Source organism: Protopterus annectens, chromosome 6.part0 (genome assembly GCF_019279795.1).
Source record: "Protopterus annectens isolate FY-2018-M chromosome 6.part0, PAN1.0, whole genome shotgun sequence".
Lineage (NCBI taxonomy): Eukaryota > Metazoa > Chordata > Ceratodontiformes > Protopteridae > Protopterus > Protopterus annectens.
Genome location: NC_056737.1, coordinates 181874164 through 181898970, shown reverse-complemented (window position 1 = coordinate 181898970; position 24807 = coordinate 181874164). Strand labels below are relative to the sequence as shown.

The window sequence follows — 24807 nt, the reverse complement described above, 5'->3', positions numbered from 1 at the left end:
ATGCATCCAGTTGGACTATCCCGGTCAACAAATGTAAAATAAATAAATAAAGTATCAGTTAACAAAAGTATCTCAACTAATATTTTAGCGTGTGTAATATTTGTCAGAATTTCAAATACAAAGCAATAAAGAGTACGTGAAAATTACAGTAGAAATTAATCTGCAAGCACCAACAGGGGGCGCGGCAGCAAACACACTGTAGTATTCAGCTGTGAGTTTGGATTCCTAAAGTTCAACTTTTCATCTTTTTTGAGGCGGGACTTCCGGTAGTACTGAGCATCTTGTCTAAGCAACAGCTGGTTTTGTTTTTGTTCTGGTTCTGAAGAGTCAAGTGTAAACATTCTGTGTGGTTGAGGCATTTCAAAAAAAGTGACCTCTGATTATGGAGATCGGCGCGGAGATTAGTCGCAAGATCCGGGTGAGTCCTGTTTTTTAGGCTGGCTAGCAGACCTGGCAAATGTTAGAATGGAAAAGCTCTTGGAATAGTCATTTATGTTGCCTTGCACAGTGGTTATGCTCTGTGTTAGAAGCAGTTTTGTTTATTTAATGCATAGCCATGTAACTTGCTGAGAGGAATTTTATGGTCTTCGAATATCTTTTTGGACATCTGAAAAGTTATTTTGATGATTATTATGTTTAGAGGACTTACTGGTGGATGCTGATGAGTACTGCATAAGGGGATGTTGGCTCATGGGCAAATATAGACGTGTGCTGAGCCACCCCCCCATGTTATGTCGATCACTTATGTGTTTGGATGCAACTGCTACACTGATTGAGGTCTTGGTTATGCTGATTATGTTGTAGGACCGTAGTGGATGAGTTATTTACATTTTACGTTTGAGAGTGAGAAGGGAACTATTGGCTAGTGTTTCATTTCCAGGAAGATATTTATAAGGCTCAGGTCTCTTGAGCCCCTCAAATCCCTCGTTAGCATAGCTCTCAACTGTCCAGTTTTTTGCCTCATATTTTTGATCTGTTCCTCATAAAATTTGTGGTTTTTCTGGCAATTCACTTGAGAATTGAAGTTTCCAAATCATGACATACATTTGCAATTCAGACTTTAAAATCCTTCAGAAAATGCACGCTGGCAGAAATCTTGTTATTCTAGCAAATTTATAAGGGCAACCCCCCCCCCCCCCCATTATTTTAGGCTTTGTGTAGATTTCTTGCACTAAAGGTTGAGAGGTATGCTTCATATCTGTCAGAAAATGCCCATTAACACAAAACCTGTTCTAGCAACTTTCTAAGTTTATAAGAGCAGCATTTAAAATCTGTCCCTATTTTTGCACCTTTGTCCCGTTATTTTTTGGCTTTGTACAGATTTTCTGCACTAAGACATTGAGAGTTATGTTCATTAGGAACCTGTATCGAATGTGGTTTATTGGGACAGCTGCCATTTAATGATTTTTTTTCATAATTTTTTTTGTCTTCATAGCTTCAGCTTCTTAGTCAAGATTAGGAATAGAAATAAGCATAATACTGGTATTAGTCACTTGATTGGTGAATTAAAATAATTTCCATGAATGTACGTTTTCTGGAAGTTAAATGTAGAAGTAATGTTTGACATTATTTAACAATTAGTTGTTGCAGCTTTGTTAAAAAATTGCACATTTTATGAGCAACAAAATTACATTTTGACACAGAATTATGGATTTTGAGGGGTATGTTTTTCAAGGGTTGTTTTCTTCAAAATTTCTGAGCTTAGCATCTTATCCATTTTTAGACCTGTAGGTGGCAGACATGCTGTTTATAGAATCCTTTGTTGCTGTTCCGTCAAAGATAGATTAGCTCTATTGCTTATATGATGCTTACCTTCTCTGAACTGATGTGTTGCGCATCTTGGAGCATGTAGGTTTAATCTTTTCAGAATGATATGTTATGTGTAGTGGAATGGTTACTTCACATGTACTTAGTTCATACATCATTGCTTCGTGAGCTTTGCTAAATCACTTTACACTTTTTTTTACATAGCCGTCATTCATTTTATATTTTGTGAAAGCCTTCATATCTACATAACTATCTTATTTTCTCACATCATACTTTAGTGAGCAACAGTTGCTTTATAGGCCTAAATGTGTCCTGGCTTCAGTAGCCATACATTTAACTTGTCTTGAGACATTGTGACTAGAATCTTGGCTTGTCAGTTTTACTTTCTGTCTACATCGATATATATCCAGGTTTTCCTGTCTGTGCTTAATTAGTGCTCTCAAGTTCTCTTAATACTATTTTATTGTTAATGCTAAATTTTAAACTTTATCTTTTGAGTCTTAGCTTTGTATATATTTATATGTTGCCAGCAGTTTCCTGATTTTGCCCACCGCCATCCATTTTCTTTGTTTTCCCTCACGCTCCCCTTTTTTCCTTTCTTCTCTTCCTTTTTCATCACTTTACATCCCCATTTTAGTTGCATGTTTTTCTCCCATTCAGATATATTGTTATTGAAAGGCCTTCACATAATAATAATAAGGGTGAGTCATAAACTCTGGCACATACTGAATACTAAAAGACAATGATTTTGATGCAGAGTGCTTTTGTAATCATTCACAACTCACAAAGAATGATGTGCAGAGTGAAGCAAGTGACACATTATGCCACAGGTCAAGCTGCTGTGATGACATATTTGCAGTCAGATGTGGCAGACCATGATATAAGAACGTGTAGCAAGATGGCCACTGTGTAGAGCAACTGGAAGGTTCACAGTGCACTAAGTTTAAACACACATAGATAAGAAACAAATCAGAAATAAAGTGGTGAAAACAGGGCTTGTCATTTTGGCTTCTGATACACCACTATTTGCAGATGTGGGACTTTTTCCTTTACTCTGCTAAAACTCTGTATTTCTTCCACACACTTGTTTAATAAACCTAACTACACAAATACTGCCAAAGGGCCATGATGTGAGTTTCACAGATGTATGTAAATATAGCCTTTGTGTAGACATCAGTTCTCTCTGAATCATTTTCTTATTACATATTGTTTTCATGTAAGTTATGTAAAGTTGCATACAGTTTAAGATTTTTGCAGTGGACCCTAACATGCTTTCTGGAAGTGGGAACAGCACAGAAAAGGTGCCTTGACAGCACAGCAGCCGAGGAACACAGCCAGCATCTATGGCTGTAGAGCTGCTGCAGGGAGCTCCCATGCTGTGTCTAACCTCTTGCCTTTCATCCTTATCTTATTCCTTCCAACAGAGCTCTTTTGATTTTGTAATCTAGCTTCCAATAGGTGTGGCCTGAACCTTTTAAAATTTTAAATTATTGTTTTACAATTCAAACAAATGTTCATATCTCTAGAACCACAAGTGTTATTACCAGACTGTAAATGACAAACTATTCAGCGCAAATAAATCTTTACAGTGGTTGCATTCATTTGATTCTAGGTCTTTTGCTGGATTGTCTAAGCCACAATAAACATTAATTTTTGTAGCGCTGTATAAACAGCTTAGATACCTCAGTAACTATAGAAATGCCCGGTGGTGTCACTATGATGTAAAGATGTAATAGCAATGTGCTGTGTATTGTTCCTTTACAATAGTCTATGCATTAGGTGTGTCTTTTTTGGTATTTCTTTATATTGACTGATCCTGAGCCTCTGTATGGCCTGTTTTTTTTTTCTGTGGCAAATGCATGTAGTAGTATAAATAGCATCTAGGGTCTCCCCTGAAAAGATGTCACTGACCTAGTGAGGCTAACTTGGTCAACACATGATCAATGAAAAATAAATTATGCCTGTATCTCAGCCTTCTGTGCATGTAGGTGCTACGAAGTTGACTTACATTTGGCACATGTGCATTACCTTCTTTGTTTTGTTTTATTAGTGTATACAGATCTGATTGACATATTCTTAAGGATTCATTACATTCTTAGCTTTTTCTTTTCTTTTAATCTAATTTTTTTACATAGTCATCTTAAGGATGTTTGCTTCAGGACCATACCTCTCAACCATACTGAGTTTCTCGTTTTTTACCGGTTTTGAGGTCCAAATAATGGGGTGCCATGATTCCCGGGTGGCACCCTTTAATTTCCGATTTTCCCAGGCTCTGTTTTTTAAATTTTCGGCCTTGAGCTGACATCATCACTTGTGCGATGACATCATCCCATGCATAGTCTGTCAGCCTGTCGGAATTGAAAGCTCAAAGCATTTCCGGCTTCGGGCAGTAATTACAAGCTGTGCATTGCGAGCGAACAACTAGCCACCAGGGAATATGTATTTGCGAGCTAACTTACATAAAAAACTGTTATTAATTCAGGAACGATGAGCCGAACCCAGGGAATTATGGAGGAAGGTAACTCATTACTCATACCAACTGTTATTTGCAAACTGAAATATGCATTTAAGGGAATATTTATTCATGAGCGACAAGCCAAACCCAGGGGACTCAGTGCTGCAAGGCAAGTCAGAGTAAGTAAGTTCTGCGAGGGGAAAGGAATATTTATTCATGAGCGACAAGCAAGACAAGTCAGAGTAAGTAAGTTCTGCGAGGGGAAAGGAATATTTATTCATGAGCGACAAGCAAGACAAAGTCAGAGCAAATGAGTTCTGCAAGGCAAGTAAATGTGTGTATGTAAGTCAGAGTAAGTGAGTTCTGCGAGGCGTGTTTGTGTGTGTGTGTGTAAGTCAGAGTAAGCAGGTGAGGTATCCATGAGCTGGAATGCGAGTTATGTTCTCTGAGCTCCAAGACAACATTGTTTGGGTGACTTGAGTACCTCAAATCTACTCTTGAACAAATGTAGAGCTGCTTAGTATGAATATTGCTAACAATGAGAAAGCAATTTAAAATACTGTGAAATATTGCTATTACATCATTTAGCCATGTTGCTTTCATGTTTAAAGTAGTGGACCCTAACTTCTTTGTGCTACGAAGTACACCTAACTGATAACTGTAAGCAGTTGCAGCCCAAAGCATATATATTGTAGCTCAACTGTATTTGTAGGTTTGTACAATATTTTTGTCATATATGTACAATGGGGCTTTATTTTTCTCCCTGGGTCTCTATTGTAGATGGGTACTTCCTAGCTGGAAAAACTTGGTCAGCAATACAAAAAAAATGTATGCGAATGAATACAAATGATGCACATTTATAAACCTGAAGAACATAAGAAAATACACCATACTCATTCACTGGACGTTTTTAATCCCTCTGCCAACTTGGTAAAACTGCTAGATGTAAGCTTTTCAGTTTTTTAGCTATGAACAAGTGTACTGGATCATCTTTTCAGAGATGATTTGAGAACACTGTCTGATTTAAATGCCTTGCTTAAACTCACGCAGATGACAAATGGAGGCTGAAGGGCTCAATGTCTGGAATCCAGTTAGTGTATGATGCTGCTTCCTTTTACTGAAGGTCAGTGATGTGAAGAAAGCTGAGAGGAAATGAGCTTTTTATGTTTCAGCAATGCTGCATGCATGTGCTTTGCACATTGTTTTTATTTTTTATTTGGTTTGTAAAACAGCACCTCTCTGTCACTCATGTCAACAATGCAGCTTACCTTTTTTCTGAGTTTGGCCCTGCTCTTTCTTTCTTGAATGAAACCAAACTGGGAACTTTTGCCCAGTGTTTATTCACAAAGGTATTTAACAGCTAAGGCTTTTTCCTAGTTTACAATCATTAGACAGACTGTTGGAGTTTTTATCCATGCTGTTACTAATGTTTACATAATTATCACTGCATAAAAGCTTTCTTCTTCATGTAAAGAGATGTTTTGTTTTGAGTAAATATTCATATTTTACTTAACTGCATGTCACAGAGAAGTTAAGTGATGGGACTAATGCTACAGCTAACTTACTGACTTAATCTCTGTAACAGCTGCATTTTATTTCAGACAGGGAATATTCCTTGAGTTTACTTTCACAGCACTGTAGTGTTTGGCCTGTGCAGCTAAATGCTTTCTGGCTTATGGCAGATTCATAGGGAGGTCTGTGAAGCTTTCAGCAGTTTGTTTGCTCAGAGATCGCAGGTGGAGGGTTCTTACCTGGTAACTTAGAGTAAAGTAGTGGGTTCTTACATTGAATGACTAATTTGTGTATAAAGGTGCAGAACAAAAAGGTGCAGAGCAAAAAGGTTGCTTGAAATTTCACAGGGAGTCAGTTTGTCTTTTTTAAGAGGAGACTACAGTGGGTCCCTCACCCCCAGGTTCTGTTAAAACAATAAGGTAGCATTGTCTGGTGTCATATTTTGGTTGTCTGTTCTTCAGTTTGCATTTGAAAGTTGGTATCCCACAATCCCATTGGAGTGGGTGGGGTTACTAATTATGTATGTAAATTTTACGTTAATCCACGTACATATTTGTACCTATTTTTCATGGGCCTTGTCCAGATTTTTGATGTTTCCAGTTTGAGAGGTATGGGTGTAACTAAGAATAAGTTTTTATTTGAGATGGGGCACAGGGTTTGAATTGTCTAGACATAGTAAGGCCTTGTTAAGTTTAATTCTTTTGGCTGCCAAAAAAAAAAAATTACTAGAAAATGGAAATCTAAGTCTAAAGCAGCTGTATTTGAAGGATTGAATATTGTAACAGAGATAAAAGAACTGGTAGTGGGGTATTTAGAAAAGGACACAAACAATCTACATAGAAAAAATGGAAATTGTGGGAACAATAAATGCAGAATAATGTTTTAGAGGAGAAGGGTGTGGTTTTAAGGGAAGACCAGGTTTGATCAATTTATGTAATGTTGAATTGATGATAAGTATACGAAAGCATACATGCCATGTATAAGCTTTGCAACTAGGGTATGTTAATATGGTTTGTTTTCTTTTATAAAAGTTTGTTTGTCTATGCCTTAGTGAAATTCAGTAAAGCTGTTAAAAGTTAAAAGATTAGTTCATCCGTTGAATGTAAGAAGTGGCTATTTGCAGAATCTGGCAGGGATATTCCATGGGAACGAGTATCTTTAAGGAGTGCTACTTTATTGAGCACTTTGATGATGAAAATCATACTTTAGGGGTGAATTTTTTTATACTTTCTGGTGTTGTGTGTGAAACAGGAATTAACTTTGCTGCTTATTCAAACTCCAGAAACTCAACAAGACCCTGCTCCCTGCTGCTTCCTTGTCAACTGTTTTTTACTACTGTCTTCATACAGACAGTCTACAGGCTTGATGCAGTTAGGGTAGACCCTCACTCTTACTCTGCCCATTTGTGTCAGGAAGCCCGATTCCTGGGCACTTAAGCCATGGAAGTCTTGTGGATTGAATGCTGATATCTTGGATATTAGTTGAGATTTTCATGTTGTATTCTAAAATGTTTGTATGGGATCATTTTAATCTCGTGTAACAGGTTTTTCAGACATAGTTCCATTACCATCTCCCACTGGGGTTGTAGTTCTTTTTTTATTTTTTATTTTTTTTTTTTTACTTGGGTTGTGGCTAAAATGAAGGCAGTGGAACAGGCCACTTATTTAGCCATGAAGGAAATACAAATGGGTTACATCTTCTTTCCTGAACATAACACCAAAGGAGAGAGAATTTTGCATGCAGTGAGTGTATATAGAGAACAAAACTATGATTGTCTTATCAGCAGTTAGTGTTGTCAAAAGCGGGAGGAGTTTCCATCACAAACACAAAACTGACCCTTTCCAAATGGTTTTGTTGGCTAGTTGCATTACATTCTGTTGTGACAAAGACAGTAAATCTTTGACTTTTAGAGGTTGGTAACTGAGAGTTGCTGGGTAACACTTGTCTTCACTTGATTAATTTAATGCAGTAGTAGTCCTTATGCATGCTACATATACATAGTACAGCTGTAGGATGTCACAATGACAGTAGGTGTTAGACTCGGGTCATTATTGCAGCATTGGCTCTGTGTATCCCTATCTCTGGTCCTGCACATGGTGTGTGCTTAGTATGTACCTAGTTCTATACCAGTTAAAGCCGTTATTGAGATTATCTGTGTGCTTTATTACGTAATGCAAATCTGGAGTGGTGTATTCTGATTAGTTAATAATGGAGGTACATTGTAGGTGTTTTGTAAATACTTGTACCAATACTTTTGCCCGAGATAGTTTTTTGATAGTGTGGTTTAGGCCTTCATGCTTTCTTTTACCTTTCTAAAAATCATTTGTTATTATTCCTGCACTTAAGTACAAAAAAGAACAAAATAGGATGTACGTTTGCTGTCAATTTATTGAGAGTCTTTTGTAATAGCTGTGAGTGATATTGCAGACACATGTCCTCAGAGATGTATATGTGGTTAAAAAAAAAATCAGAACAGGGGACTAATATTTACCTTTGGTTAAATCTCACTCATGTTACAAATCTCCTGCAGCAATGACCCTATGATTCAAACATGGGTTGTTATGGTGGGTACCACACACGGCTGTAATTTTGCTGTCTTGTGTGTGCTCTCTCTTGTTAGATTTCTGTTGATGTCTGTTATAATGGACTTTTTCATTTTTGGACAAAACTTCATTTTATTCAGTTTAGTCTTTGATGTTTTGCTGTCCCATCTCACCTTTGTTCTTGTTGGTTGGGTTTGGAGCCGATCGTCGGCTCCGACTTGGCCGATTTACCATAGCTCGAGAGCTTAAACTGGCTTGAGGCTAACCCCTATCCCAATATGCCTAGTGGTAGCTGTCCAGATCTCGTTTGCCACTTGCAGCATCAAGATTGCGACTACTGGCTCAGTATTTAGAGTTTTTTTCATATATTTTGTCATCTTTTCCAGGGATTTACTGTTTAATTACCTTGTTAGTGTGTATACTTATTCCCGTTTAGTCTAGCGACTTTCTTCTACTTGTTGTTGGGTGTTCTTGGCTCTCATTTTTTTCCTCAGGCCTTGCTTTTCCCTTTGAGCCCATTTAAATTTGAGGATTATTCTATTTCTTCTTCTTCTTCCAATTTTTCGGAGTAGCTGTTTAAGTTAGAGGCTCCCCTATTGGAGGAGTCGCCGTTTTACTTGGAGGCTCTCCCCTTTTCTTCTTCTTCTCTTTTCCTTTCTATATAAAAAAAAAAGTATCCTTTGTTGTTTGTTGCTAGCCGTTACAGCCTTGCTGGTAGTGTTAGTTGTGTGTTGCTAGCTGTTAAAGCCTTGTTTTTTCGCTGCTGTGTTTGTCTAGTTATCCAAATGTCCAAAGACTCTAAACCCTCTGGCTTCAAGAAATGCGACTCATGTTACCAAAAAATGTCCCTTACAGATGGGCATACTGTTTAGGGGCTGTTCACCTGCAGGACTCATGCTCTGTCTGTCATGCTTTCAATTCCAGAGTTCTGCAGGAGAGAAAGAGCAAGCTAATTTTGTGTGGCCTTCTGAAGAACCCTCAAGAGCCTTCGTCTCAGGATCCTCAGCCAGCTAAATTGTCTGAAAAATCCCCTAAGTCATCCTCATCGGTTCCAAGCACGGAACAATCTAAATCCACTGTCAAACCCTCGGCTCTTTCGGTTCCCAGTGTTGACTCCGACAAAGCTAGGTCTCCGGCGGCTCCATCAGTATCTTCGGAGCCAGTCCGGGCCCACAAAAGAACCAGGTCTCCTTCTTTGGAGCTGGTGCAGTCTGCTCCACAGTCTCGCAGCAACACACCAAACAGCCAGTACTTTTCTTCTCCTTTAATGTGAAATGATCTGGTACCTCGGCAGTTCGCATTCAAGGATCACAATTAATTGCTGCATAGTAGCAGCTTTTATAATAAATCTCCAAAGAATCAATTATTCAATTAACTAATAAATATCACAGTAGGAGAAACATGAATACTTTTTTAAAGTGATCTTATAAATTATAATAAATTTCATAAATAAATACATATTTTATAACATTCACTATAATAAATACTTCATAAATTTATGTGCAATGTAAATACAAAATTCATGACTTGTTTTCAAAAATTATTAACAAAAAATAATAAAATAAACTGCTTCAGATGCCCAATTCTAAATTTAAACCAAAAGGTTTTAAAGTGTTGAATTTCAGGATCATCCTAGTTTCCAGCTCCAATAGCTTCTCAGAAACATTATCACCACTATTAGTGAAAGGCTTCCCCAGAATCCCATATTTTAAACTGTCAGTTTTCCCTTCATGAAATTCAAAAAAATGTTTAGCTACTGGACTAAGTAAGTTTAAATTTCGAATGTCCCTCAAGTGTTCCAAAATTCTAACTCTGACCATTCTCTTTGTTTGTCCAATATACCAAACGCCATTACAAGTTAATGCATACACAACCCCAATAGATTTACAATTGAAGTGATGCCTAGGGGCATGGTTAATATTATTGATAGAATGGATGTTAATAACTCTATCACAAAGACTACAAGAACCACATCTAAAGGTTCCTACACTAGTGGCATGGGAAACTTTATTGTAACAACAATTATTATTTAATATTTCCTTTAAATTTTTTCTTTTTTTAAAGGAAAATGTGATATGGTATGGAAAAAATTCACCTATACCTTCATCCTCACTGACCAAGTACCAAAACCTCTTAATTAAAGAGACAAATCTTTCAGAAAAAGTAGTGTACTTCGTCACAAAAAATATATCCTCCACATCTCTTTCCTTCTTTAAAGGGTCGACAACATCCGATTTAAACCTAATGTCGTGTCTGACCTTCTTCTTATTCATCACTTTGTCCATACCATCTAGCAACTGCTTTTTATCATACCCTCTTTCAATAAGCCTCAAATAAACCTCATTTAACTCCCAACTCACATTCCAAACTAGTATGTGAATATATTCTTTTGAATTCCCCAAAAGGTAGAGCTTTCAACAAATGAGGGGGATGCATGCTGGTAGCATGCAAAAACATGTTAACAGAAGTGCTCTTTCTGAAAGGTCTGAACTCAACAACATTCTTTCTGTTGAATAAAGTTAAATCCAAATAGTTTATTTCATTTCTATTCATTCCAAAAGAAAATGAAAGATTATGCTCATTGTTGTTCAGAAGTTCAAAAAAATCACAAAATTCAGACATGTCCCCCTTACAAATAAGAATTAAATCATCAATGAAATGCTTATATAAAACTACCTTATGCTTGAAAAAATCAGTGGGATATAGAAGTCTCTTCAAAAAAATCCATGTATAAGACAGCATAAGTAGGAGCATAAGCGGCTCCCATTGCTGTTCCCTTAATTTGTAAAAAATATTCATTATCGAACATGAAGTAGTTATGGGTCAAACAAAATTCCAATAATGTGATCAAAAAGTTAGTCCTAGGACCTTCACCTAACATGTTGTAAATAGCCTCAAGTCCCCACCTCTTGTCAATATTCGTATAAAGAGATTTAACGTCGATGGTCACCCAGTAATACTCATAATTCCAACTAACCTTAGAGATGACATCAATCAATTCTTGGGTATTACTAATGTGAGCACTAACCTTATTTAAATGAATTTTTAACTGAGAATCAAAAAAATATTAACATTCTCCACAAAGGAGCCTATCCCTGAAACTATCGGCCTCCCAGGTGGCTCAACCAAATCTTTGTGGACTTTGGGTAAGGCATATAATATTGGCGTAGTGGGGTCTTTAACATACATCTTTTTAACATCACTTTGTGAAAAAAATCCAAGTCGTTCTCCCCTTTCCAATAAGGATAACAATTCTTCATTATAAACTTTGAGAGGGTCACAATCAAGCTTATGATAGTCTTCACCATTAGAAAGTAGTCTATAAACCATCCTACAATAGTTGGGTCTATTCAAAATAACCCAATTACCTCCCTTATCAGCACACTTGAAAATGTACTGATCTTTTAAGCCTTTAAGATTTTTCAAGGCTTGCCATTCCCTTCTATTCAAATTAAAGTGTTTTTTTTCCTTACAAAATTCCCTAAATGATGCCTCTGTTTTCTTTAAGAAGCACCTTCTGAAAGATTGTAATGGCAGGAACCGAAATGACTGGTGTGAAGTTGCTTTTAACATTTTTAAATTTTGGCATCTTCAACTTACCATACCAGTCAAATAATTCACATCAGAAACAGTATCAGAATCGGAATAAACAGAACAGTCATTATTTTCATCAAAGAGAAAATCACAGTCATTACATTCATAATTATATATGGATAAATTCATTAAACTCTCATCAAACTCGGTTTCTTCAAAAAAATCATCGTGAACTTCATTCAAATGCTTATTCATAGTCACACTGACAAATTTCTTGAAATATACTCTTAACAAAAGCTTACGAATAAATGCCGTAACTTCCAGATAAATATCAGCAAAAGTCGGAAAAAACTTCCAGATAAATATCAGCAAAAGTCGGAAAAAACGTAGGAACAAATTTGCTCCCTTTACTCAAGACATTAAACATATCATTATCCATACATAGATCAGATAGATTAACACATTTTAATGAAAAAACATTATGAGGAGTTCTGCATGAAACTTTAGTAATCAGACCTTCACTTATAGCGGATTCGCCCCTTACGGCCATTTCTCCCATTTCTTCCCTTGTTGCGACTATCATTTTGAAAGTTCACATTGTCAGCAACAGTAGAATTTGAAGCCTCATTCGGAGCTTCAGAAACATCCCTATTAGAAGCTCGGTTTGATACAACAGCTCTTGCAAATGAGACATTTTTGGAAGCTGAATTATGCTCCGTAGAGGAAAAAGAAGAAGCTGAAAAGTCTCTTCGTTTGAAACTGTATGTCCTGCTCCTCCCCCTGGATGGATTACGCACAGGCTCACGCTGCCAACTAAAAATGATACCCGTATCATAGTCTTTTAAGTCCCGAACCAGTTTTCCACGTTTTTTAGATACAATATCAGCCTCCAATTTACTTATCTTCTCACTAATATCAACCATTTGGGCTCTGTAATTGACTTCAGCTAGAAGCTCATCCTGCAACACTGAGATCTCTTGTTTGAGCTTATCATGAGATCTTTTGTTACGCTTTACCAGTGTACGGAGCCAACCCAAAGTACACTGCAAAGAAGTTTGCTTCCATTCTTCCATCAAATTGGACTCATCGTCCGAAAAAGGGGCAGCAGGCAATTTATCAACCCGTAGTCCTCTGGGGGTGATGTTGAGACTTAAATACTTCTCCAACAGTCTAGTGTCAAAATAAAGTGCGATTTCTTTGGCCATTAGCTTATTTAACAAAGCAAACCGGCCATCAGCATCCGAATTTCCCCCCAAGTTCCAAGGATCAAATTCAGTGTATTTTTTATCACGCTTCGACACCATCTCCAAAAACGATAAAGCATCTGAGCCAGAGCTCCGTTCGGAGCTCCCATTGCGTGACATTGAAAATTAAAACAATAAGCACAAATGATCCAAAAAAATCCAAAAGTATTCCCAATGAAAGTACGGCTTGGACCAAATATAACGAAACACAGTCTCCTCTGCTGCAATCTGGGGCGGGCAGTCATGGATCCTCTTCTCACTCCTCTCGGTCCTCCAGGCTTTTGGATCATGATGTGGAGAGAGTGATCAATAGGCTCCTCAAGTCACAGGCACTTGCCAAATTGCTATCGAGCCCAGCCCATAAGGAATTGGCTCCTTCTGCCCATCCAGCTTCTCCATTGGTTACTCCTCCGACTCTCTCTTGAGCTCGGAGCCGGAGTGCATGGAGGTTGTGGTGGTGGAACCGTCGGCTCCAGTTACTTCTCCTTTATCGGTTCCAATCCCCGCTCTGATCTCCTCGATGTCTGTCCATCGAGGGATCTGGGTGCCAAAGCTCTCTCATCGGCTCCGAGGGGGGAAGTGGCATCAGACCCTTGTCCGACCCTGCTCTTCCTCTCGGAGCTTCGGCGTAGATGAGCTCGGCTCCCACATCCGCCTCGGAGCTATCGCTCTCGGTTCACAGGAGATCTCCGGGCTCTTCGTAGCCGGAAGCTCCTTTGACTTGGGACTGTGGTGCCTTCGAGGTGATGAGGACCATGCTATCTCCTGAGACCACTCCACCCTCTGCTCCGTTGGCTCCATCTGTGCCTGCCTTTGACCCTCCTCCTTCCTCCAAGCATAGGGAACCTATGCTCCAGGATGCCCCATTGGGCGACCCCACTTCTTCCGAAACCTCCCCCAAACATTCAGAGGAAGTCTCTTGGAAGAAAAAAATATAAGAGGAAGCATCTGGACTCCCCTGAGTCCATCACTTCAGGCACAGACTTGGATGAATCAGAAGAGTCCCCACGGTCCCCCTCTGAAGATGTCTCTTTTTTGGACATCTTGGAAATCCTTAGTCTGAGGGGTGGCTGGAAGTCCCTTGCCCCTTCTCTGAGGACTAGTCTGTCTACCTGGACACATTTGGTTCCCGACCCTCCACCTCTTGGGTGTCTCCACCTTTTGACCCACTTTTGTCTGTAGTGAGTCGGAAGGCAGGGAGCACTCCAGAGAACATGGAACCAGTTCCATGGAGACCAGATAAATTTATAACTGCACCCAAGGACAAATCTTTACTTTCCAAAGGGGTTCCTGTTGATGCTATGGTGGTGGCATGAGCCACTAAGAAGGAACTTGCGGAAACTTCTTTATCTGTCCATCCGCTGAACAAGGAGTCACGTATGATGGACACGTATGGGAAGCATATGTTCTCTTCAGCGACCTTTACTCACAGGTCACCGACTTACATATCACACTTCATATGACTTCAGACGGATGTCCTAAAGGAGTTAGAAGATGCACTGTAGGATCCTACAGCTGGGGGAGTTGCGAACATCTGGGCCTCCCAGCTTGCGACCTTGACTTCAGTGGTTAACTCCTCCATGAGGCACATTTCTTATGTGGCAGATGGAGCGAGTAGGACAGCAGGTACCGGAGTTGCTTTGCGGAGATGCACCTGGATGCGCCTTTGTTAGTTTGCGGAACCTTTCAAGTCTTCCCTTACCAATACCCCCTTTGATGGCTCATCCTTGTTTGGGCCTCAGGTAAAAGATATTCTCACCAGGTGTGAACAGGATGGCAAGAACCTCTCTGCTGTGGGAGTCCATTTTTCCATTCCATCTAGACCCTATCCTAAAGGTCAGAAGATTGGAAAGATGTGGTTTTGAAAATCCCAGGGAGCATCGCCTGACACACGTGGGGATTTTTCCCCCAGGGGCAGAGGGGGGAAACAACAATGGAAGATGCCGACCTCGCGGCAGAGGGGTTTCACAACAGCAGGGTGACAGAGGTACGTTCTCTGCTAGGCCCTTCCAGCACTCCAGAAGGGAGGCCTGACTGTCCGCCTCTGGAGGCCGTCTGGGGCATTCTATCTGGAAAGATGCATGGGTGCTGTCAGTAATATCCAGGGGTTACAAAATTCCCTTTTCCCAGTTACCCCCCCCAAGAGAAAAACATTCTATCCCAGATGTTCCACCCAGTCTTTGGGATCAAGCAATCCTAGAAGTTCAGAGAGTACTAGAAAAAGCCATCCAAGAAGTCCCCGCAGACCAAATTGAATCCGGAACTACTCAAGGTTCTCTTTAGTTCCAAAAAAGACCGGGGACTGGAGACCCATTTTGGATCTCAGCAAGCTAAACAAATAGGTACAAAAGACGAAGTTCTGGATGGTAACACTGCAGTCCATTTTTCCCTTTTAGGGTCAGGACAATTGGATGTGCTCCATCGATCTCCAGGATGAGTACTACAACATAAAAATGGACAGACGATCCAGGAGATTCCTATGCTTCTGGCTGGGAGCCAGTCATTATCAGTTCAGAGCTGTGCCCTTTGGTCTCACCACAGCCCCCAGGGTGTTCACCAGGTGGTGTCACCAAAGCCCCCAGGGTGTTCACCAGGTGGTGTGACCACAGCCCCTAGGGTGTTCACCAGGTACAGCCCCCAGGGTGTTCACCAAGTGTATGGCAGTGGTCACGGTTCACCTGAGGCATCTAGGATTCCAGATGTTTCCATATCTAGACGACTGGCTCCTCACTGCCACCACCGAGCATCAACTAATCAAAGCACGGGACTACATAATTCAAACTTGTTCCCAGCTAGGCATCACCATAAACTACAAAAAGTCTGCCTTGTTGCCTTGTCAGTCTATTACCTTCATAGAGGCAGACTTGGATACAAGACACATGATAGCAAAGCTGCCTTAAGACAGTGTGTCAACCATTCGTCAGCAAGTTTCGTTTCTCATAAAAAAGACAAGAGTTCAGGCAAGAGAAGTATTGCAGGTCTTGGGCTTAATGGCTGCAGCAATTACTCTAGTTCCCATGGCTCACTTCCACATGAGGATTCTGAATTGGCTTCTTTTGGTCATTGGTCTTTCCAGGATTTACCAATGTCACACATGATCTTGATCATGGAATCTTGCAAAAAGGACTTAGTATGGTGGCTTGTCTCCCCCCAGTTGACTCTGGGCAGACCCTTTCTAGACCACCATCCAGTAGCCACAGTGACCACAGATGCCTCCCAGATAGGGTGGGGGGGCATTATTATCTTGAGCAGACTGTCCAAGGGATGTGGCAACCCCACAAGTACTATTTGCACATCAGCTAGAGATGAGAGTGGTGCTTCTGGTGTTACAAGCACTTCAAGACTCTCTACCTACCTGGACCATTGCAATTCAGACAGATAATATGTCAGTGGTATGGTACATCAACAAGCAGGGCGGGACCAGATCTTACCCCTTGTGTCGGGAGGCCGTTCGAGTATGGCAATGGGCGATGTCTTCCAAACGTTTTCTGATTGCGACGCACATTCCCAGGAAATCCAATGTGATAGTGGACAGGCTGAGCAGGGCTATCCTCATGTCTCACGAGTGGTCCCTGAAGCAAGAAGTTGTGGACTTGATTTTTTACAAATGAGGCTAGCCATGCTGCTATCTTTCTCCACTCCTCTCAACAACAAATGCAGCCGCTACTTCACCTTAGTCCCCCCACCGGGGCAGTCACCCAGGGATGCACTTGTTCACGACTGGCCTCCGAGACTGCTCTATGCCTTTCCACCATTTCCTCTAATCCCAAAGGTACTTCAGAAAGCAAAGTCACTGGGGTGCAAACTCATCCTCATTGCTCCTTACTGGCCTCGTCAGATATGGTTTCTGTTTCTCCACCATCATCTTCAAGTGGAGCCTTGGATACTGGACCCAGTTCCAGACCTCCTGATGCATCAGTCGGGCGGCTCCATTCCTCCCCCCAAACTGACTGCTTGGTTTCTCCACTTTCAGTCTTAGCCAGGCTCCCCAACATTTTCCCGGCAGTACAACACATCCTAATGTCCTCTCACAAGCCCACTACCAGGAAGATTTGCACTAGCAAATGGAAGAGGTTCTCTTATTGGGTGAAGAATAATGACATTGATCCCTTCACTGCTCCTGTTCACAAGATTCTTGATTTCCTGGCCGAAACTTTAGAATGAGGGGGAGCTGCAGCTACTATTATGGTCCATCTGGCTGCCATCTCCAATTTTCATGTAGGAGAGTTGGGCTCTAATATCATGTCCCATAAGTTGTGCAGAGCATTCTTATGAGGTACAACTCTTTTATGGCCCCCGGTAAGAGACCCCCCTCCCCCGGACCTAAACTTTGTTTTAGCCTCTCTGGTTCTTCCACCCTTTGAACCAGCAGCATCTTTCCCCCTGAAATTTCTGTCTTGGAAAACCCTTTTCTTGGTTGGCATCACCTCAGCTAGATGGGTTTCTGAATTGCACGTTTTATCTATTTGCCCGCCGTATCTCATCTTTCACAAAGATAGTCTATCTCTCAGAACCAATCCTTCCTTCTTGCCAAAGGTATGTTCAGAGTATAATTTAAATCGGTCCATTGAGCTTCCTGTAATCTTCCCCAATTATGGCAACAAGGACTCCACCAATTGGATAGCCGTAGACAATTACATATTTATTTACACAAGACCAAATACCTTAGAAAATCAGATCAATTGTTTGTATCCTATGCTGACAATAAACAAGGTTCTCCAGTTTCAAAAATGACCTTATCAAAGTGGCTGTTGGACACAATCAGTTATTCTTATGATTTGCATAAAAAGAAGCTTCCAGGGAGGACCAGAAGACACTCAACTAGGGCCTTGGCCACCTCTGTTGCCTTCCAAGCCAAATTGCCATTAGATTCAATCTGTGCAGCAACATGGGCAAATCCTCATACCTTTATCACTCATTACAAAGTGGATGTGGTCTCCCGGAACAGGGCATCCTTTGGTTCCATGGTCCTGAAGAGTTTGTTCCAATGAGCCACCCAAGAACCAGGTGCTGGGGACGCAGTCCCAACCAGCAAGAACAAAAGCGAGATGGGACAACATAACATAAAGAAGTTATGTACCTACCATAATGTTCCATGTTTGTTGTCCTTCATCTCGCTTTCCTTCCTGCGTTCCCTCCCTTCCCCCTTCCTGGAGGATCGAGAGGAATTCCTTTCATTGTTTGCACTGGACGAGTTTCCTGTTGACATACAAGGTTAGTTAACCATGTTTTGGTTTTTTTTTTCCCCTTTCCTTCCTAACCTCGAATGTGTAAGAGCTTAGTAAAATTTGCATTTGCTATGATTGTCTAGTGTGGGCTATCACAAACGAGATCTGGGTAGCTACCGCTAGGCATGTTGGGATAGGGATTAGCCTCGAGCCAGTATAAGTTCTGGAGCTATAGTAAATTGGCCGAGTTGGAGCCGTGAATCAGCTCCGAACCCAACCAGCAAGAAGGAAGGCGAGATGAAGGACAACAAACCTGGAACGTTATGATAGGTACATAACTTCTTTTTTTTTTAAACTCTGCGCTGGTTACACACGAACCAGTAGTACACCAACAGTGTAGTGCTTCAAAAAAGGTGCAGCAATGTTGAGATAAACATGCATTCCACTTACAAAAAAAAAGTCAGTGTTACACGCCACCAGTGAATTTAAAACAAACTGTATTCCAAATCAGTAAAAACAGAATTACCACAATTACTGTAGCATCACACACACACACACACACACACACACACACACACACACACACACACACACACACACACACACAAAAATGGCCATAGCAAAACATATTAAATGTGCATGCATGAAGTCTTGACACAATTTGACAAAATTGAAAAGATGAATTCCAAGTGCAACAAATCCCACATTAATAAAGACAAAAATCAACAATTAAAAAAAAAAAAAAAGATAAACATTATTAAGCATTCTACATTGTGTTTATTTATTTATTGACATTTGATTACTGAGAAATACCGACTGGGTAGAAGCCCATTTTCAGCAAAGGCTTGGGGAAAAGAACTCCAAATTATTACAAAACATTTTAAGAACAGTAATTATACAATCTTCAAAAATAAAACAAAAACATCTGCAGGTTAAAGTATAACAAATTAGACATAACATAAAAATATTATGTTAAGAATCAACACAAGGTATATGACAGCCATTTAATATTTAGAGAAATTTTAGACTGTTTGTAGAGAAATTAAAGGTAAGTTAGTGTAAAATAAACAGGAAATGCAATATGAAGTGAGGAGAAAAAGAGGCTTATGGTATATATAGAGAGAAAGTCAGACAAGAGAATTAGATAGCCGTAAGGAAGTAAGTGAAAAAGGAGGAGTAAGGAGGTGTAAGGAATGACAAGGTACTTGTTCACATTTAGGAATGTAGCTTATCCTGGTTTTGAGCAAGAACCGAGACAGATTTAAGCCTTTTAAAGTGGTTTTGAAACTGCTCTTATTACAAACAGTTGAAGCAGTAATATATGATAGTTAACAGCTGTGTTATTTCAAACTACCTCAGTGGATTTCTAAGCCAGTATTTAAATCCACTGACTAGCAGTGATTTTAATGCACTGTGTCTTGATTTTCAAAAACATTTACAATATAGAAATACAAATGTATGTTTATAATTGTAACTATTTCTCTCTATATATACATATTCAAGTAAAAGCAAATTAGTACAGAATAAGATTCCTTATAAAGTGTATAATATTTGGAATGTCACTTTAACCTTTCCAAGTTTTTTGTTTTTTTAATACCATGATGGGACTGCACCCCATTCCTAAGTCAAAATATGATTAAAGTTTGTGAAATTAGTATTCATAGGTATATACTAGGCTAATGGCCCTGAAACCTTTACAGGCCTAGCCCAAAAAAATTGACCAGGTACCATGCCGACCGATGTTAGTTCACAGTGCTAGTAGGGAAACTAAAGTGATCCCTGGGATGAACTTTCTTTTACCCATCCACTCGTCACGATTTCTGTTGAAGAGGGCCAGCGAGGTGCTCTGCTTGACATGAATGGGAAGCTTATTCCAGAGTATGGGCAGTCTTTGGGAGATGAACCTGTTCCTCCAGCTTGTTCTGTTAATTGTTGTAATGAGGTTGTGCTCTGTGGAGCATATGGCGTGGGGGGGGGGGGATTGGGATTTCTTTAGGTGTAGCATTTCAAGTAGTGCTGGGTTAGACACGGCTTTGTAAGTCAAGCAGAGATCACCTCTAAGTAGACGATAAGAGACTGAGAACAGCTGAAGAGTCTGTCTGTGTAGGACATGTGTTTAAGGCCTAGGATCATTTTTGTGAGGTACTTTTGTGGCCTCTCCAGCTGTTGTAGGTGGCTGGTCAGGTACATGCCAAATGGGGCATTATATTAGATGATTGGTCTAATGAGGGATGAGTAGAGAGGGATGATGAGCTCTTTCTTCCTGGATGCGAAACCTTTGGTTATAAGATGTGCCACGTAGATGGACTTTCTGACCACATTGACGGTGTGGTGGCCGAAGGTGAGGTGGCTGTCAACCTGGGTGCCCAGATCTCTTATGGCCCTTTTGGTGTTCAGTGGGCTCCCATCAATGTGGTAATTCATGGGAACTGAGTTTTTTTCCAGAGGGGGTGATAATGCATTTTTGGCATTAAGCTTCAGGCCATGGTTCCGACACTAGTCACTGGTCTCAGAGAGGCCCTTTTGTAGGATGTCTGCATCAGTTGGGGAGTTGATAATGACTCCTAGCTTGCAGTCATCAGCGAACTTGGTCAGCTAGAGTCAGTCTGTGTTGGCCTGGACTTCTGAGAGGTACCTGCCAAACAGGAGAGGGCCCAGGACCGAGCCCTGTGGGACTCCACTCGTGACTGGTCGACAGTCTGACTTGGAATCCGCAACTTTCACTCTGTGGGTCCTGTCTGTGAGCCAATTTGCAACCCATCTAGTGATGAAAGGATTGATGCGTAGTTTGGTGAGTTTATCAATGATACCTGAGTGTGGAATGGTATCAAAGGCCTTGGCCAGGTTGAGGTAGGCTGTATGCACTGCCTTACCCTCATCCACAGCCTTGGTGACTGCCTCGAAAAAGTCAACCAGGATGTTCTTCGTTTTTCATTGTTGCAGTCATTACATTTGGGTAATCTGCTGGCAGGTTGCCCTCAGTCAGCCTGAATAACAAAGTCCTGGGTCCTGCGTCAGTTGCTGTCTCCTCTTCCATGACGTCAGGTCGTCAGGGGTATAAAACATGCAGCTGACACCATTTTATTCAGTCTTTCTTGCCGCGCGGTGCCCGTAGCAGAAGCAGTTCGCAAGTGCCGGTCGGCCAACTCCTGAAATTTTTGTATTCAAGTTTCTGAACTGAAGTCTTCAAACTAAAGCTAAGTACCCCATTGGGGAAAATTTTTCTTGCTCCTTACTGATGTCAGTAACAGTTAATAATTGCATTACTTGTGGGAAGCAAATACCTCTCAAGGATTTTCATTTGTACTGTATTCCTTGCCTAGGCCCTGATCACAACGTGCCTTGCTGTCGGTTTTGTGCTAGATTTAACCAACGCACTATTAAGCGTCGGTATATTTTTGCTTCTAAATATTTTGGTTCAAGATTTAATTATCCTGAAATGTCGTCGGTTAGCAATCCAACTACCGGAGTTCATAAAAAACGCAAAGAAAAAGACAGAGACAGACCGTCAAGGTCCAAAACCGATGACAAAACTTCTCCTAAGCCAGTCGCCGGTCCGCCGGTACTCAGTGAGGTGCTTTCGCAGCCCCTGATACCCGCTACGTTTGAGTCGCAGGCCTCTACTGAGACCCATACAGAGTCCAGTATGCCGCGAGATTCTCAGAGTATTGAACCCGCAGATGTCTCTCCCATGGATGGGTCCGGAGCCGCTTCTGAGGGTGTTTTCAGGCCTCAACATTTTTATGTTAAACCGACGCCAACAACAAAAACAAGGTCAAAAACAACTTCTATGTCTAAAAAACTGATGCATGAGCCACGTGCTCAGGCAACTATGCCAAAAAAAAAACAGAAGATCAAAATGGCTGAGGATTTAATTACCTTGATCAGGGGTTCCCAACCCCCCCCCCCCCCTTCTAAGAGGCCTAGGCAAGGCACTGATTATGAATCTTCAGATCAGGTTTCCATTTCTTCTGATTCCTCTTCTGATCAGGATTTTTCCATTCCACCCTATGAGGATTCTGCCATCCCATCTGCATCTCCTCCTGAGGATTACTCTTTTGGAGAGACTTTGCATACTTTTAAGGGAACATTTTCACTGGGAGAGTCAGGACTTCTCTGAAGGCTTAGGGATTTCCTTCTTCCTCAGCATAGGCCTTTGACAATACCTCCTGTATTAGACATTGTTGATGATGTGTTCTCGGAATCAAGCATGGCTTCTGATTACCTGCCTCCAGCTCCTAGTAAGCCAGACAGATATTACAGGGTTCCTGACTCCCACAAATTTCTCTTCAAAAATCCTGCTGCAGATCCTGAGACTATTTCTCAGGGTCCCAAGGGTGTAAAGGCCTCTACAGCCAAAAACCCTACCCCTTCCTATAGAGATTCCAGGGCGCTGGATAGATGGGGTAAGAAGGTTTATATGTCTGCAACCTTGGCAATCAGGGCTTTAAATTGCCAGTTTCATATGCTTAAATATCAACAGCATGTTATGGGCTTACTGAAACAGAAAATGATGTTGATATCTGATTGTTTGTTTGGAAAATAGAGTTACAGGAATTATTGCTTTCAGCAGAACCAGTTGGAAAGCATACTTTGCAATGTGATTTTGATTCCTTGGAGGCCTCTTGTAGGGCCGCCATTACTGTATATATGTGATTAGAAGGCATGACTGGCTCAAGGGGCAAAATCTGCCTGATCGTGTTAAAGCTAAATTGTTGGATGCCCCTTTGCAGCATGATACTCTGTTTGGTAATAAGGCAGAAGAGGTTTTAAAAAAATGGAAGACAAAGCTAAATCTATGCAAACTGTAAAAAAATTTCTTGCAAGTGCAGCTACCCAGGTTCAGTAGGTACTGGCCTACTAAAAATTGGTCCTTTCCTGTGTCCAACAGAGCCACTCAGGGCAAATCCAGGTGCTCAAAAGGCTCCCGATACCAATCACAGGTTTCTTACAGGTCAAAGCAATGGGGTGCCTCCACCTCCAAATCTGGAGGAAACAAAGCACAACCCTACAGTAAGCAGTCTCAATGACTTTCCTCTGCCATCACCAAGTACATATCATTTGGCAGCCCCCTTGGGGGGAAAACTAGCACTTCATGCTCAAAATTGGCAGTTAATTACCCAGGACAAGTGAGTATTAAACATAGTATCCCAGGGGTACAGATTTCATTTCCATATTTTGCCAATTCCAAATGGATGGCCAGATCTGCCACAAAACCAGTGGGCAGAGTCCCAGAAATAAGTCATGTCACTCATGGATATGGGGCTATTCAACTGGTACCAGAAAAGGAAAAAAGACAAGGTTTTTATTCAAGACTTTTCCTGGTACCCAGAAAAGACAATTCATGGCATCCAATACTGGACTTATCGATTCTGAACACATTCCTGGACTTTCCAAAATTCAAAATGCTGACTTTACAACAGCTACTGCCTATGCTAGGCAAGAATGCTTGGTTAGTAAGAGGCATACCTGCATATCCCAATAAGAGAATCATGCAGAAGATGCCTCCGCTTCAAAGCAGGTTTTTTGCATTACCAATTCTCTGCACTGCCCTTTGGCTTATCTACTGCACCCAGGGTCTTTACAAAGTGCCTGGCACCAGTAATTGCATTCTGCAGACAAAGAAGCATTCAAATGTATCCTTATGTGGACGACTGTCTCATTCAAGCAGAGGACAAGGACACTCTAAGGCTTCTAGCATGCCTAGGGTACACCATAAACGAAAATAAATCACAACTGGTACCCTCTCAAATAATTACATTCCTGGGTGCAAGCTTGAATACAACTGCCCAGATGGCTTACCTCATGCCAGACAAAGGCAACTGACAACATACTTCAAACAAATGGCAACAAAAACCCAGTTATCTGCAAGACAAATTCTGCAGGCTTTGGAGTTCATGGCATCCTGCATTCTACTAATTCCATATGCAAGACTGCATATGAGGAAACTTCAATGGTACCTAAAAAGTTTATGGAGTCAGCATTGTCACAGCCTGGAAACAATGATTCCTCTCATTCCCTGCCTGCAACAGGAGTTTCTTTGGTGGGCAGAGACATGTCACCAAAACAAGGGACTGTCATTCACTCTACCCCCTGCCACCCAAACCCTAACTACAGACGCATCAGACTATGCTTGCCCCCCCCCCCCCCCCGGCAGGGAGATGCATTCAGGGCAAATGGAGCCCAAAGCAAATGCATCTGCATATCAACCAGAAAGAAATGCTAGCTGTTCAGAATGCTCTGACAGCCTTCAAGGACTTACTTCATCCAGGACAACTACTGATAGACGCACAACACCACAGTTATGTGGTACATAAACAAGCAGGGGGCTACACATTCCTACCCCCTTTGCAGACTAGCCATGGCTTTGTGGAACACAGCCTTGACTTACCAGATACATCTTCAAGCTCAGTTCCTGCCAGGAAAGCAAAATACTCTGGCAGACGACCTAAGCAGAAATCTTATGGACCCACGCAAATGGAAACTGGATCCACAAATCTTCAGCATGTTAACACAGAAATGGGGGAGCCCAAACATAGATCTATTTGCCTCTCCCCAAAATTATCAGTTTGACAAATTCTGCA

At 41.0% G+C, this 24807-nt stretch overlaps 1 protein-coding gene across 1 annotated transcript in view; it reads left to right on the top strand.

The window, feature by feature from the left end:
• Window positions 1-259: 259 nt before the first annotated feature.
• Window positions 260-24807, top strand: part of ZC3H14 (zinc finger CCCH-type containing 14) — a 1193127-nt gene continuing 1168579 nt past the window's right edge. The window contains exon 1 of the mRNA XM_044073898.1: window positions 260-418. Coding sequence (XP_043929833.1) covers window positions 383-418 — 36 coding nt within the window. The 5' untranslated portion in view covers window positions 260-382. The remainder of the gene's footprint in view (window positions 419-24807) is intronic.